The sequence below is a fragment of the Notolepis coatsorum genome, assembly GCF_963971535.1.
Source record: "Notolepis coatsorum genome assembly, chromosome: 1".
Lineage (NCBI taxonomy): Eukaryota > Metazoa > Chordata > Actinopteri > Aulopiformes > Paralepididae > Notolepis > Notolepis coatsorum.
In genome coordinates this window covers 33,906,196-33,922,651 of record NC_140165.1, presented here as the reverse complement: position 1 = coordinate 33,922,651, position 16,456 = coordinate 33,906,196, and the positions used below count along the sequence as shown (strand labels likewise).

Genomic DNA, 16,456 nt, shown 5'->3' with positions numbered 1-16,456 from the left:
AAAAAAGAAATAAAAATAATTCTCCACGTGGTACACAGGTTACAACATGTTTACAGGAACGTTTTGGAGTTATATTTGGAGTGTATTTCGTGACTGTTGGGAACTAGGCTACACTGGCACACCTACTTCAAGTGAATGACGCTAAGCTAGGCTAATGGTGCGGCTGTTCCCTAAGCCTAATGCATGCACAGAGAAGAAAAGCGATCTGCTTGTCTAAAATAAGTACATTTCCCAAAGAATTGGCATGTTCCTTTAACTCATTCAGCGTCAGACCCGATGATAGTCGGGTTAACTCGCCATCGCTTGAGCACCAATCACGAGTATAGTCGGGTTTTAATCGTTATTTCTTTTATTAGCGATATCCATTCATTTTCATCCATCCAGCCTGATGTTATCGTTGGGAATGGGTCTGAGCTAGCAAAATGGCAAATACCGCCGCCTACGCCTTCCAGCTGGTATTGCACTCCATTGGGAAGGGTGTAGTTTCTTTTCTGGGACAATCCGAGCCGTGCGGGCGGGGTTTAAATACTCAGGCGAGGTAGGCCTCAACAACGATGGCATGGAACAGTAACCCGGCCCGCCCATCAGTGTGTAATGGTCGGTAATGTGGTATGGACCAGGGGCGTTTTTAGGGTTTTATTTTAATTTTTTTTTACACACAGAAATACGCAATTTTAGAGTAATTAGAGACGAATACTGAAGACCTAGATTCGAGTTTTTTAAAGTGAGGTCCAGGTCCATGAGAGGGATCTGGGCAGTCCCCATAGAAAATTCAAAGTTAACGGGACCAAATCATCAGTTTCTTATTTATTTATTTAACCTTTATTTAGCCAGATAAAACATTGATATGGTCCAAGAGGCCCCAACGAGGGTACAAATATACATATATACATACATACATACATACATACATACATACATACATACATACATACATACATACATACATACATACATACATACATACACACATACACACATACACACATATACACCAATAACAAAATAAAAAACACAGTTAAGAATCATACATCGATTGCATAAACACTCAAATCAAAAGTATTACACAATTATCAAAACCTTACACTCAAGGAGCAAAACATGCCCAGATTTGCACCCCTATAAGCACAAAGTCAGCCTTACACTTTTTGCAAAACAATACACACAGTGATTTGCAAAACACTAAACACACTTGCATTACATTACACATAGAATGTCAAATTACCACACATATGAGCCAATTGGTTAAACACAGCAATCAGATGCACAAACACACCATTGCTTAATTGTAGATACACCAATCAGGTTTAAGCACTATAAAAATGCAGCAGGTGAGTTCACCTGCCTTCAACCAAAATGGAAGGAGAGTGAAGTACTGTACACAGAGAATGTGAAAATATACAATACATTCACCAAACACTACACAAGACAACCAATGATGCAGACTGATTCAAATATAAATGTTCTCTCCATATACCCAAATCAGTCAACATGTCAACATGGAGAATCACAACAAAATAATCTCTTGCCAGATCCAGCTAGGCAAAGAGATAATGTCTAGTATTTTCTGTACTCTATTTCAATTTTTTCAATTTTAGTTTTAGTTTTACTGTCATTTTAACCTGTACTGGATACAGTATTTTATGTTTGTCTGATATTTGCTGAGCTTACTGTAGTAGCATGAAAACTGGGACATGTTTTGTTGTGATTCTCCATGTTGAAATGTTGACTGATTTGGTTATATGGAGAGAAAATTTATATTTTCATCAGTCTGCATCATTGATTTGGGTATATGGAGAGAAATTTGTTTTTTCATCAGTCTGCATCATTGATTTGGGTATATGGAGAGAAATAAATTATATTTTCATCAGTCTACAGCATTGGTCTTGTGTAGTGTTTGGTGCATTTATTGTATATTTGCACATTCTCTGTGTACTTCACTTACAGTACTCTAATCACTGAGAAGTAGAATTGCTAAATGTGTTTTAGGTTAAGCACAGCAGTGTGTAACTGGTTCAAACAGAATTAAGTCATATGAAACGTGTGTTTCATATGGTAACAAAATATAGTTTTTATAAATTAGTGTATAGTTTGTGTTTAATTTAGCAAAGGATCTGAGGTGTTCTGATAATTGTGTGTGTGGTTGTGCTAATTGTGTGTAGTGTTTTGAAACACCGGGCCCTGTTTTCAAAATCGTGCTTAAGCAATCGAAAAAATCATATACATAATGTTTCAGTCTTCTCATAAAAAAAGATTAGATTTTGGGGTATTTTCCTGCCTTTGGTCCGCTTTGCATTCACATCTCAAATGAACCACAGCAGGGTTCACTTGCAAGAGTGAATGAGCTTTCACACCACCCCAAACCAACCGGACTATCCGAGGAAATTAACCAGGGTTAGATTAAAGCGATCCAGTGTGTCAAGATGGAGTCCCGGGAGCTATAGCGAGTGGTCGGACCGAATTTGGATGAGCACCAGTTTCCTGTTTCCGGTTTGCTGTTTGGGCGATCTGCCGATCGGCCACCAGATGGCGGTCTTGAACCGTTAGAGAGTTGAGTGGAGATCAGCAGTATATCTCAGGTCCCCGGAGGAGAAATATGATTTCGATCACAGATTTTTGAAATATTGATATCAAAGACGAGTTACGGCGTCTTCGGCAGAATGAGCATGGCGGGGAAAGACGAGTTCCAGCGTTTTCGGCGATTAAAGTGTTAACTGTGTTTTTATTTTGTTATTGGTGTGTATGTATGTACAGTATAATGTATATATATATATGTGTATATATGTATATTTGTACTCCTGTTGGGGCTTCTTGGACCAGATCAATGTTTTATCTGACTAAATAATGGTTAAATAAATAAATAAGAAACTGATGATTTGGTCCTGTTAACTTTGAATTTTCTATGGGGACTGCCCAGATCCCTCTCATGGACCTGGACCTCACAATTGCCCACAGATTGTGACGCCACGCACACCCGCCCTGGACTGTTCCATCAGAGGGGCGAGCTTCGGTGGCCAGTGTCCTTTCAGCCGAACAGGATAATGAAACAATGATCCCACTAAATGGCCAGACGCGTCTTATGGCGACATCTACAATTACCTCATTGAGTCTCCAGGTAGACTAATGTTTATATTTAAGTGCAGTGGTCTGTAGCCACTCACACTACCACCGAAGCTCCCCCCTCTGATGGAACAGTCCAGGGCGGGTGTGCTTGGCGTCACAATCCGTGGGCAATCTGCGCATGTGCATGGGGAATAGGTGCTTAAAAATGGGCTTTTTCTCGGCCGATTTAGTTCTGATCGATTAGGAATGGGTCGCGCCGTGTTCAGGAGATTCAGGCGCATACAAGTCTATTCGATCATGTCTCCAGCACCCCCACAGCCGTAGCTGCAATCACTTACATCACGGCTCTCATCCACATTCATTCATTTGCTCCCCCCGCTATCTCCTCCCCGATTTCAGAATCCCGGAAGACTATTGTTGATGAGTTGTTATGAAGAGCTGGCTACAATCCAGGAACAAAGAGATACAATTGTAAACCACTATCCATATCTTCCTCATTCCTGGTTGTGTCTGTGTGAAATCTCTCCCCAAACAGTTTCAAATGTTCTCAAGGTCATGTCCTACAAAGTATCCTCTATACAGTCTGCCCCATTGTTCTGACCAGGATTATTACGTTCCTTTTTGCCTCCTTGCTGAGTCTGACGTGGACGAGAAACCCATCTATAGTCCTAGTTATCAAATTCTTGGTTTGCAATGGTTTTGCACCTTGTGGGTAAATAAAAACCCAGTTTCCATCTACAAGTTCAAGTTTCTTTAATAGTTGTCATACAGAAGTACAGAATACTTTTATACAAAATGCTTCTTACTGTTACGCTCCAGAGACTGTGCAAGACAAGATAAGTATGAAATAAAATAACATAGTATAGCATGTAAATTAGAAGTAAAAAAAAAAAATGAGGTCACAGTGTTCAGTATAGACATATGTACAATGTTCGATGCAGAATAGATGTAACTGAGTTACCATATAATATACAATACTGTGCAGTGTACTAATACAATACTATATAGTGCAAGGCAGAAATGGGATGAGGTGCAATTTAGGTACAATTTACAGTGGGTGTACGAGTTGTAGTGCAAATCCTTTATCAATAAATATAAAGTGTGTTTGTGTGGTTTAAGTGAGTGTGTGCGTGTGGGTGTGTGTGCTGTGTGCATTTGATGGTTGTTGCATAGTGTTTATTGTTCGTTTAGCAGCCTGATGGCCTGGGGATAGAAGCTTCTTCTGAGTCTTTCTGTGCTCGCCTTAAGACTCCGGTATCGCTTGCCTGACCGCAGCAGTTCAAAGAGGCAGTTGTTCGGGTGGCTCGAGTCCTTAATAATTCTCTTAGCCTTCCCCCTGCACCGCTTGTTGTAAATGTTCTGGAGGGTGGGAAGCCCCCCTCCAATTGTGCGTTCGGCTGAACGTGTCACTCTTTGTAGTCTGCTACGGTCTTGTGCAGTGCTATTCCCAAACCAGGAGGTGATGTTGCCAGTCAGGATGCTCTCTATTGTACATGAGTAGAAGTTCCTAAGGATCTTCTGACTGACTTAAAACTTCCTTAGGCGCCTGAGGAAGTAGAGGCGTTGTCGTGCCTTCTTCACAACACTGTCAATGTGTGTGGTCCATGTCAAGTCCTCGGATATGTGGGCTCCGAGGTACTTGAAACTGTTCACTCTCTCAACCGGTGCCCCGTCGATGCTGAGGGGGCTGTAGTCCTTGACCCCCGACCTCCTGAACAACTCCTGTTTCCTCATTGTCTCACTGCTTGGTCCCTAACAAGGAGAAATGGGCATTCTAAACACTCTGTACAAGGCCTCTATTAGGCGGTAAATTGTTCTTTGTTTTCACAATGTGTGCCCTCTATCGTATCGAGATACATATACCATGTGTATGGAATAACACTCACCTTTAACATTCACTTTTTAACACTACACCATATTGTATCTATTTATTAGTAAAAGATTTGCACTACCTCTCTAACTCATCTTTGCATTTGTTTGCATTGTGTACTTGTACTAGTTTGTATATTTTGTATAGTGTTTGGTCTTTATTTTTTTTACTTTTTTACTGTCTGAAGCACAATCTAGGGGGCTCATACAGAACCAAGCATTTCACTGTAATGTACATGTACCTTATATGTAACAAATAAGCTGGTCAGGAAGGCCAGTAACATGGGAGTGGAGCTAGACTCTTCCTCTGTCAGAGAGGAAGAGCCTTGCTAAGCTCCACGCCATCATGGACAACCCCTCCCACACGCTATACACAGACTTGGCTGATAGAAGGAGCATGTTCAGTGTTACACTAAGACTCCCTAGATGCAACACTGAACGGCACAGGAAGTCCTTAATTCCAACAACCATCAGAGTATACAACGCATCACTGTGCCTCACTGCCTCACCACAGAGTGACAGTACAAACTCTGGTAATCTCCCTGGACTTTTGACTTCTTATTTTTACATATACACTTAAACATTTTTATTAAAAAAATTCTACATTTATTACTGTAAATGTTACTGTATATTTTTGGCTGTATATTTTAGAATGTATATATTTTAGAATGTATATCCCGGACTGTATTTTTATTGTTATTTGTGATTTTTGACTACCTAAACTTTACGCAACATAGGGGAGGAGCAAACATAGCTTGCATAGCAGCCTTCTAAACTCTAATTTGAAAATTACCTTGAAGAAAAAGTTTTCTGCCAGTGAAGTTTTGTCACAGATATTTGACGGTGAAAGTGACATAGGAGAGAATGTATCTGAGACCCTGATTATGAGGCGTCCTCCTCTGATGAGAATGAGACCCTTAGTCCAGATGCTCCTGTTGTCTCTCAACCACAAGCAGACACGTTACTTTCCAAAAACGGAAAGTTATCATGGGCCCACTCCCCACTTGAACAACATAATATATATTATGTATGTATAATTGGGTGGGTGGGGGGGAGTAGGGGTAATGTTTTATTTAAATGGTTATTTAGGTAATCAACAAAGTAACATGAAGCACCTGAAACATACATTTGGGTAACACTTTTGATTATGATCATTTTCTGGAGGTTTAAACTGCTGGGGTCAAAATGTCCCCAAGGATAAAGAGTGTAAAGTCAATTTGAGGATAATTGTAGCCCTGCTAGATAGAGATAGCAAATAACTCTTAAGGATGGCAATAATAATAATAAACGTTATTTGTACAAATTCCATACAAGAATTGCAGCCCAAAGTGCTTCACAGCAGAAAATACACTAGAATTCATCAAATGAGCATAAAATAGACAGAATAAATGCAATGCAGAAAATAAAAATACAAGATGATAGAAGTAGATGATCGTAGTGTTTTTGGGGGCATGTAGTTGACAAGAAAATTGCCAATATAGCTTGGTCTGGTTCCATTTAGGGCTTTGTACATAAGGAGGAGGACCTTCAAATCAATTCTAAATGTTACTGGAAGCCAGTGTAATAGCCTAGCTGAGAGTTGAATAAGCTGAAGTATTTTCTTCATTCGGCTTGGAATAAAGGCATGGATCCGTTTTTCAGCATCCTTTTGATTTATAAATGGTTGTACTTTAGCTTTGTTTCTAAGGTGGAAGAATTATGTTTTTGTCACCTTGTTAATGTGGGACTTAAAGCTTACAGTAGACCTGAGTCTATGATAACCAAGACTTGTAAGCAAGGAGTAAGTTTCCCCATAATATTATTCAGCAGAATTTCTCTTGAAATTGAAATTTGGTAAATTCCAGTAAATATTGCAATTCCAAAGTATCATAAATTGATTCAGCATCCCGAATAACCCCCAAAACCACTCCAACATTGTTGAAATTGATCAAGTAGTTTCAGAGATTTTTCCATTTAGGTGATTATGCAAATGTGGCTAATTATGCAAATAAAAGAAGTTACCCAACATGTACAACTTAGCATCCGGCAGTTTCTAAGTGCTGGTGACCCATACTATCCATATCTATCATAAAAGTTTGGTGGTTCCAAAATTTCCGGGTTCATTGTGTTGGCAAATAGACTAACACTAAAAAGAAAGTCAACAAATCGGTGATAGAAAAAATTATATAGGATCAAATGAAAACTACTACTTGCTAAAAATTGATGTTTAAAAGTACTAAAAACCAAAGAAAAATACCAAACACTAACAAACATTCAGCACAGACAATGGGGATGCTGCCATAAAAAAAAAAAAATAATAATAATAATATGTAAACAATTTCTTTTATTATAATTTTTTTTTAGATCCGGGGCTAGGAAAAAAACATCCAGGGCTAAAGCCCCGGAAGCCCAGGGCTAACGACGCCACTGCTATGGACCTCCACAAGCAGTATTTTGAATGGCGATCAGATAATTGGATTATTTCTTTTGCATTACATCAGATACAAGATAAGAACACTATATATATGCCGTTGAGTGCAGGAGGGGACTGGGGGAGCCTCGCACTACGAGGCTCTTTTCATTCTTGCACGAGGAAGGATAATAATGATGATCTAGCGTTGATTTCAGGAAGATTCGATAATCAGGCGAAAAATGACAACGTGTTTTGTAGTGTTGTCAAAAATATCGATTTTTCGATACATATCGATTCTGAATATTTAAAACGGTTTCAATACTCATTTCCCGCAATATCGATACTTTCGATACCAGCTGGCGTTCTCGCCTGTCTTCTCTCCTTGTTGACACACGCACACACACGCTGCTGCGGCATTGCCCCTCCCCTCGCGGACCTGTGTCAACAACTCAGTTCTCACTCGCTCCAAGTGCATAGCCTCGACAGCTCTTCTTTCAACATCACTGAATCATTAAACAAAATGACCCATTAAACGATTGACTTTAGTTTAATACATGAGGCGTTGTCTAATGTTGGCCTTCGTTGCAGGCTTGCAGCTGTTGGCTAGCTGTTGGTTAGCTAACGTTAGCTATCTTTCTCAGTTGGCTAACGTTAGCTACCTAGCTACTAGCTAGCTAATACTGGCTGGCTGCCTACCGTTTAACCCTTTTCTCGCCAATGATGCGTTACCACGTCATTCCTCGCCATGCGTAATCAGCCTGTTTGTTTACCATTTTCGATACAAACTGCTCTGATCTATATATCGCCCATACTACATGAATGATTTAACGTCGGCCACGGACTTATAAACGACCCCCCCCCCCCTCCGGTCAACCGCGCATGATGAGTCATAACGTCTGGGACCTTGTACAGTTGAAATTTTTTATCTGGCGTCAATCGGTATCAAATTGCATTTGATGATCTAATATATGCATTTATGGCTATAACTCACGTTCTATGAAATACTGCAGAAAACGATAAAAACATATTTATACTCTAGACCGTATTTTTGTTAGAGATGCACCATATTGATTTTTTGACACCGATATCGATACCGATAACTTTATGCTCCTCAAGCCGATAACCGATACCGATAACCGATATTTATTGTATTATAATCTTTTTTTTTTATATATATATATTTTTGGATAACTTTTTTTATTTTTAGTATTTATAAGCTCCGACATCATCGGTACTGCTATCGGTACTCGAGAAATTATGGATTTTTTTTTTTTTTGAGGAATTTAAACTTCGCAAACTAATCTTGTTGGCCGTTTTCTATATCTCTCCTGCCTCTGTGTCTCTGCCTGCGCGAGGAGCGGGCTGTGCTGTGCTCACACACACACTCACTCACACACACACACACACACACACGGGTGCTGCCGAGTACAGACAGCTCTGCTCTCATCATGGCGGACAGAACGAAACGTTCAAAAGTCTGGGTCTATTTTACTAAAGTCGATGCTGACAACGCTTGTTGCCACAAGTGCAACAAGACATTTGCCAGTAATGTATAAGCGCTGGTATTTGTCAATGTGGCTGGCAGGGAGATAACGTTAGCTCCGAGTAGAATAATGGCTAACAATCCGGAAGTAAATAAACGAATGAGAGCTTCCGATTGGTGGTAAGAAGAAGAGGTGGGTGCAAGCGGTGGGACGTAATTGGCAGATCGACTGTCTGCCTCCGAATGTAACGTGACTACGTCACAGCCAAGAAAGGGAGCGCTGGATTTGTGAAAAACTCCCTGTTCCTAAACCACACGCTATCAGTGGTACCACAGTACTGGCAAAACGGGAGGAGGCCATAATAAAAACAAGCACCCTTCATCCAAATCCACCCACACCGGATTTCTTTTAACCAAAAAATGTATTATATATTATCGGAGCTATCAATAACGTTATCGGGTTTATCGGGATGACGTCATAATTGCTGATATGGGCCCGATAATTATCGGCCCGATGATTATCGTGCATCCCTAATTTTTGTATGAATGTGTGAATGAAAAAGTAAAACGTTCCTACATCCTGAACGATAGCTAATCGATGTTGAATGGGCCATAGTAATGTCAATTTAGCAATACAATTTAAAAAGTTATAGCCCTGCAAAGTAGGTGAACATCTCCATAGACAAATAGAGCTGGCAGACTGGCTACAAGGATGGATATAAGCGTGGCAGAGAAAGGGTTAATTCGCAATGGAATGGCTAGCTAACTAACTGTACATATCGATGTGATTGGCTGAGACCGTAATTTGTACAGTTGGCTGGATTGGGGGTTGCCAGCTGGCTAGCTGGCAGTTTATGGTGCAGTAGCTGGCTAGATAGCTGGCTAATGTTGGCCAATATACAGTAGCTGTAACTGAATGATGCTAGCCTTATGTGGTCTTATGAGTTTCAGTTCATAGGAAAATACTTTGACTATAATGGTCAGAAGTAAATTAACTGTATATACTCTCTTTTAGAAACTGTCTCTTAAACAGTACTGTATATCTTGTATGTCATAAATGTCTGGATGTAACAGTACTGTTTATCTGTATGTCATATATGTTATGATGAATTGAAAATGGGGGACCCTGATGTAAACAAGACAAAAGTCTTTCTCTGGTCTGCATCCCCTTAACAATTGTGTGTATTGAGCTGTACTGTATTGTACCCATTCTGCAATCTGTTAATACAATTTTCAATTTTCAATCAATCTGTTATGCTTAACACGCAGTACTATTATTAACTTTACTTAATTTCTAAGATTATATCATTTAGTTATTTTTAAATGTCTGATCTAAAGATAAACAAAGGGTTTTAAATGTGTTATATTTATCTTCTCTTATAGTACCAGAGAGAAGCTGAGGAGAATCAACCAGCAACAAAAACAAAATTTATAAAAATATATATATATATATTTATCTTTTTCTTCTTCTTTTTTTTACATTTTAAGATTGAACCTTTTTCCCCATGGTATCGAAAATGGTATCGAATATTGATACTTTTCAAGGTATCGTATCGAAGTTCGAAATTCCAGTATCGTGACAACACTAGTGTTTTGTGTATTCCACTAAAGGGCTATTATCGCATCTTTTCCTGGGATTACTAGAAATCACCAAAACTATACTCGTATTCAAAACAGTATAAAACGGAAATGTACTGATGAAAAAACAATCCGTTTTGTACATGTTGACTGGAAGCAACTCACTGATAATCGACGGGTGTATTAGACCCATAGCTATAATTTAAGATGTATTTTAAGCACTCGCAAATCTTGCAGTCCCCCCATTGATTAAAGCGTGGCGTTCTAGACTTATATCGGGCATATCGCTCCGGCGCTGAATGACAACCTCAGTTCTCTGAAGAGGTACCTGTACTAAGGGGGAAGGGGTTGTGCTCTAGGGATTGGAGGTGTCCCGGTAAAGTCGCCGCTACTTTGGAGCGATATCTACCCCATTTCCCAGTAAGCTAATGTTTGGTATCAATGGATGAAGCTCAAGATTCATACGATATCAATGACGGTGCACTACCTTAAAAACTCAGCCCGGTACGGCCTTCAAAAGACCGTGATGGCGCACGGTCGGGATGATACTGTATAAGATCTGCTGGTGTAACTGATGGGATCAAGAGAGGCAAGGAAAACTCTAAATGACCGAACACTGGTCCTTCAGAAACACTTAACAACAGGAACTCAAACACACATGGTCTTACCTCGACCAGTTCAACCCACGAACTGAAACTAAACCAAAAGATTCAAGCCAGTAGAGCTCAGCGCACCTCTGATGAAGTGCCCCAGGTGTGTGGCCGATGCCTCCTTAAGCCACTTGGCATCGGGAGCCACTTGTCTCACCAACTAGCCCGGCGGCCTGTTGAGACAAGTGGCTCTCTCATTGGCTCTCCCGCCGTAACGCTAACTAAACAACTTTCACATTCCACAACGCGCTGCGCCAACATACAACGTTAGCTGCACTGTGGGTCTGGACGGTGTCGTGCTTGTTTTCCTTTCTTTCTTTCTTTTTTCTTTTTTTTTTCTTTTTTCATTCCTTTCCATTTTTTCTTTTTCTTTTTCAGCTACAGTGGCCCCATTGTTATTGAGTGGTACGCTAATTCTCTCCTTGTTCCAAAAAGAGCACTTTGTCTCCGGGATAGGCGTGTACTCACTCAGCCCCTATTAAAGTGTCCAAGGATAAGATAATGTGCCTTATTGAAAGAACAGAGACACTTGTCTGAGATCATCCTGTTTACACTCTCTCCAGATGAAAGGACGCCGGTTTGCTTTCGGTCTCCTCCGGGTCATGCCCCTGTCATTCCCACTCAAGTACAACCATTCATAAATGTTCCCATAACCGCCAGCGTGTAGCCATTTACAATTCATGGCTGGATTTATTGCTCTGAAACCCCCCCTCCCGTCTCCTTTAATGGCTGCTGGGCTGCAGCCCCGGTCTGCTGCGGGAGAGAAAACGTTGGATGTGTTTCAGACGGGCCAATAGAGAGTGAAGGGTCTTACCGTGGCTGCCAGGAAACTGCCGTTTTAATACCTGTCTGTCATCTGATAAGGAACAGTAGGAGAGGCCGGAGCCGCCTCGCACACACACACACACAATAGACGGGCGGTCATTTTTATGGAATTGATGTAACTTTTTCCACAAAATTAGAATAATATTTGTTCAGTTGGACTGTGCTCCGAACGGTAATGGAAAAATCTAGCCTTCTTTATGAACAGTTTTGTTTGGTGAGAATGACATGATCTGTGCAGGAAAATATGCCTTTTTTAGTGAGAATGACATGATCTGTGCAGGAAAATATGCCTTTTTTAAAGTTTGGATGAGGTTGAGTCTTCCAGTTTATGATATACTACATATATATAGGGGAATGTTTTAGTCCTTTCGAGCGATATATAGTATTCACAATCCAAATGATTAGTATTACTCACTAACTACTGCAAATATATGGCCTGCCAAACATGTATATAAAAAAAAACTATATGGCTCTTCTGTGTCTAAATTATAAATATCTACACTTGGTTCTCCCCAAAGCATGTGGTTTCCCCAAAGATTGTTGTTTTATTGTTATGTTAGGTAACACTTCAGTTTGATAGTCCATTGTTGACTCAATGGACTGGCTCCAGGGGGCCAGCACCTGCTATTGTTGTCATAAGATATTATTTGAGTTTCAGCGCAAAGGCATCTGCAGGATGGGAGGCGTACTAGGAATAACAGTTTGCGTCGATCCTCACACATCCACTGAAATAAATGCATAGATTAAAAGATTGGTCTTGGGACATTTAGGATTTTAGGAATCAATATTCTTACCAGGCCCTACTATCAAAACAAAGTGTGACGTCATGTTTTGAACATTATGATTGAACAGTAACACGTTAACCCGTCACGACTACTGTGTTTGTAGGCGAGTTGGACCTTCTGTCTGAAGACTACGAGGCTGTGGACCACCGGTTGAAGCTCTACTTGGACGTGGATGTCTTCGAGGAAGAAGAGGAGTTCCACTCGTTCCTCAAGGTAGGACGCTGTTTGAAACAACGCGTGTGGGGTTTGTCGAGTGGTACCTTTTCTCAAATATTAAATAAGATATAACAGGGTGCCAATCCAATCCAACTTTATTTATAAAGCGCTTTAACACTTTCCATGCCACTCACGAGATATCCCATGTTTTTTTATAGGTGGTTGAAAGCCACTCACGAGATTTCTCGGAATTTCAATTTTTTTTTAGCGATCTGAAATCATATTGCATCACCCGAGCCTACCCGAGTATAGCCGAGCGGCGCCGGCGATCATTGTGGAAAAAAGCGCCCCCTGTCGTCTCCCAGATGACATAAGTGATTTTGGAATGGACTCAATGAAAATGAATGGGGAAAAAAATCCGGTACTCCACATTTTCCAGTCCACTGATCCAGCCGGGGTTACCACAGTTCATTCTGGAACCTCAGATCCCCGCTGATCATGGAGTTCTACTGTATCGCGTTGGATCCATACACTTATCGATTTTTTCGAATGGTGATCAGGTATTGGAATATACCAGTTGGATACCATCTGATGTCAGGTAAGGACTCTATGTTATCAGTGTTAGGATAATCAGAGTAAGTTTGATGAAGTTATAAGCTGTTTTGTGAAATGTCCGCTTTCGGTTTCACTGTAAAAGTCTGAGAGGAAATCAACGGGGCGATTATCCGTGCGCGGCTCGAATGTGCTTGCGTGCACGTATAATATTGATCATCTAGCGTTTATTTGAAAACGATTCATAAAAAGGCAGACGAATATCAACGTTGTGGAATATTCCAGTAAAAGACGATTTTCATAGAATGCTCCAGAATGGGCTGTTTTTTATCTGAAAACGGGTGCTTTTCTAAATGCTCTGAAACGGAAACGACGCGATAAAAAAACAATCTGCCTTGACAGCACTGACTGGAAAATAGTCTTTGATAATGCGATGGGCAGATTAGACACATAATTTAAAACATAGATTAGGCGATATTAACGTTAACATTGGCGCCGATGGTGGCATTCAGCGGGTAAAAAGGAAAACCCGGCGTGGCGCTCAAAGTGTTAACAGCCACAGGGGCACAAAGTCCTGTACAGAGGGAGCATATAAGAAAACTATAAGCAGCACTAAAAATAGATAAAAAAAACAAGAGTACCAAAAAGAGAGGGGAAAAAAAAGGGTAAACATACTGTAGGCAGCAATAAACATTTTAATAGATCAGAGTACTTAAAAAATATTTAAAAGCAAAGGACACAGTAACAAAACGATACAACAATAACACAGTAAAACAATAAGATCATAAAATCAACCAGCTACATGGTGTAGAAAGCCAGAGAGAAAAGGTGGGTCTTAACACATTCCGTCTAATCCCACTCTATACGGCCAGCATTTCAAAACAAACTTTCATTGTGCGTGAGGCTGTTTGTAGAGCTAAATCTATACTTTATATTAGTGCTATCTGTCCATTCTCATTGTCAATTGACACTATAAACCGTCCCTTCAAGATGCCTTAAATAAATAAAAAATTCATCAATACGTTCCCATTTTATAGCCTCGTGAATATGAACGTTATAGCAGAATGTTCTGGGGTATTCCCTGGAACGCGAGATATAGGGTGCTAAGCTAATAACTTTAAATCGAATGGCGTTTCGGTTATACACAAGCTCGAGCTAAAACTCAAAATGCATATTGTCGGTATCATGGTCCACCATGAATGCATGAAGGGGGGGCGGGGGACGTCGTTTCTGATTATTGATTACCAATAACGGCATTAGCCTCAGTAGCCTTATTCGCTGATTGGCTGGTCGGCTATCAAAGCAAGGCCCGATCGGGCTGTAATTTACGTGAAAAAGCTCTTACCTGTGGCCGGTTGGATCCCCAAAAGGATTTCCCAGTTATCGATTGCCATCTGGTAGATCCATATGTCCATTGGCTGATGATATATTCCTTTACTGCATACTGAATTCAGCGTCCCAAAGACTATTCCAGGCCATCGGCTACACGCATAGCTTTAGGCTAACAGAAAAACCCATTCAAGATCAAAAATAAAAAAAACACCAGTCTGTAACAGGGAACACTGCATTATCAAGACAGCGCCCCTATGAGGATCTGGCCGGTAATGCACTTTTCCGATTTCCAAGAGTAGGGTCAATCTGCAGTGCTGCAGGGTGACATTGAGTAGGATATTACAATGGAATAAAAGCCAAAACAACCTTGCCACGTATATATAAATTATGTGATTGGCCCTCTTGCGTTGGATCCGAAACACGTATATATACGTGGTTGGCCCCGAATAGGAGGCCTTTGAAATGGGGCAGTGATGAGGCCTGCCTAATCTGCAGCGGCAGCTCGTTCCACATTTTGGGAGCGACAACGGAGAAGGCACGGTCCCCCCTGAGCTTACGCCTAGTTGTACCAAACGTATTCAAAGGAGTGTGGCGCTTTGTTTTTTATGTTTTATTTTTTTTATTGATCTTTTTCCCCCTCCATTTTCCTCCGATTTTCTCCCATCCCAATGTTAGTCGTTATGCCAATTCCCAATCCCCTTCCTGGTCGCTGCGCACTTACCCCCCACAGTCGGTCTGGGAGAGTGGAGGCTATCACGTGCTTCCTCCGACACACGTCCAGCCAATCAACCGCTTCTTTTCACCTGGCAGCGCGGACTCTCATTGAGAGGGCGTAGCGTGTGGAAGGATCACACTATCCCACTCAAGTCCTATCCGCGCTTAGCACGACCCGGACCCACCCCGCCAGCTTCTCCCACCCTCTAATACTGCCAATTGTATTAGTGTGAACGGCCAGCCAAGCTGGTGACAACCCCGGAGCTGTGAGCTGGATTCGAACAGGCGAAGTGGCGCTTTGTTTTGATGTCGGCACCACTTTTTTTACATCTTTCTTTCAGCTGGTCCTTCTTACAGCTTTGGCCAGAAAGTTCCCACTTATCCGTAATACAGTATTGTTGTGTTGATGGATCCCTGGTTATAGCTTAAAAAAAAAAAAAAAAAAACGTGTTTTAAACATGCTGCCTACATGTAGATGCAACACTGAACGGCACAGGAAGTCCTTCATTACGACAGCCATCAGACTCTATAACGCATCACTGTGCCTCACTGCATCACTGAGCACAGGGTGACAGTACTATCAAATCTTCTTGGTCTTTTACTTTACTCTTAAATCGACACTGTACAATTCCACTCTTTTTTACTGTATATTTCTGTATATTTCTACTGTATATTTTATATTAGAATGTATATACATAACATAGAACATTTTATTCTTAGTCTTGTTTTTATTCTTATTCGTGACTTTTGTTTTAGTCTACCTAAATGTTTACTGTTTACTGTGAGCGACCTGTAGTGCCAAATGTCCTCAAGGCTTGAGGATTTAGCCGTCGGTTACTGTTGGAGCTGCCACAATTGAGCAGTGGTTTTCGGTCCAGCGAACCAGCATGAACCCTAGCTAGCAGCTCTCCTGGGAGACCTGCCAGCCAAAGCTCGTCTTCCTTTTGCAGCTCTCGATGTTCTCTGTGACCTCTTTAATGCAAGGCATGCTGGGAGCAGCGGGCGATGGCCTTGCTCCCCTCAGATACCTGGAAGAAGAGCAAAGAGCAGATCCTGA

The 16,456-nt window shown here is 41.0% G+C and overlaps 1 protein-coding gene across 1 annotated transcript in view; it reads left to right on the top strand.

The window, feature by feature from the left end:
* Positions 1 to 16,456, top strand: part of stk11ip (serine/threonine kinase 11 interacting protein) — a 145,408-nt gene that overhangs the window by 89,975 nt on the left and 38,977 nt on the right. The window contains exon 20 of the mRNA XM_084316217.1: positions 12,749 to 12,858. Coding sequence (XP_084172343.1) covers positions 12,749 to 12,858 — 110 coding nt within the window. The remainder of the gene's footprint in view (positions 1 to 12,748; positions 12,859 to 16,456) is intronic.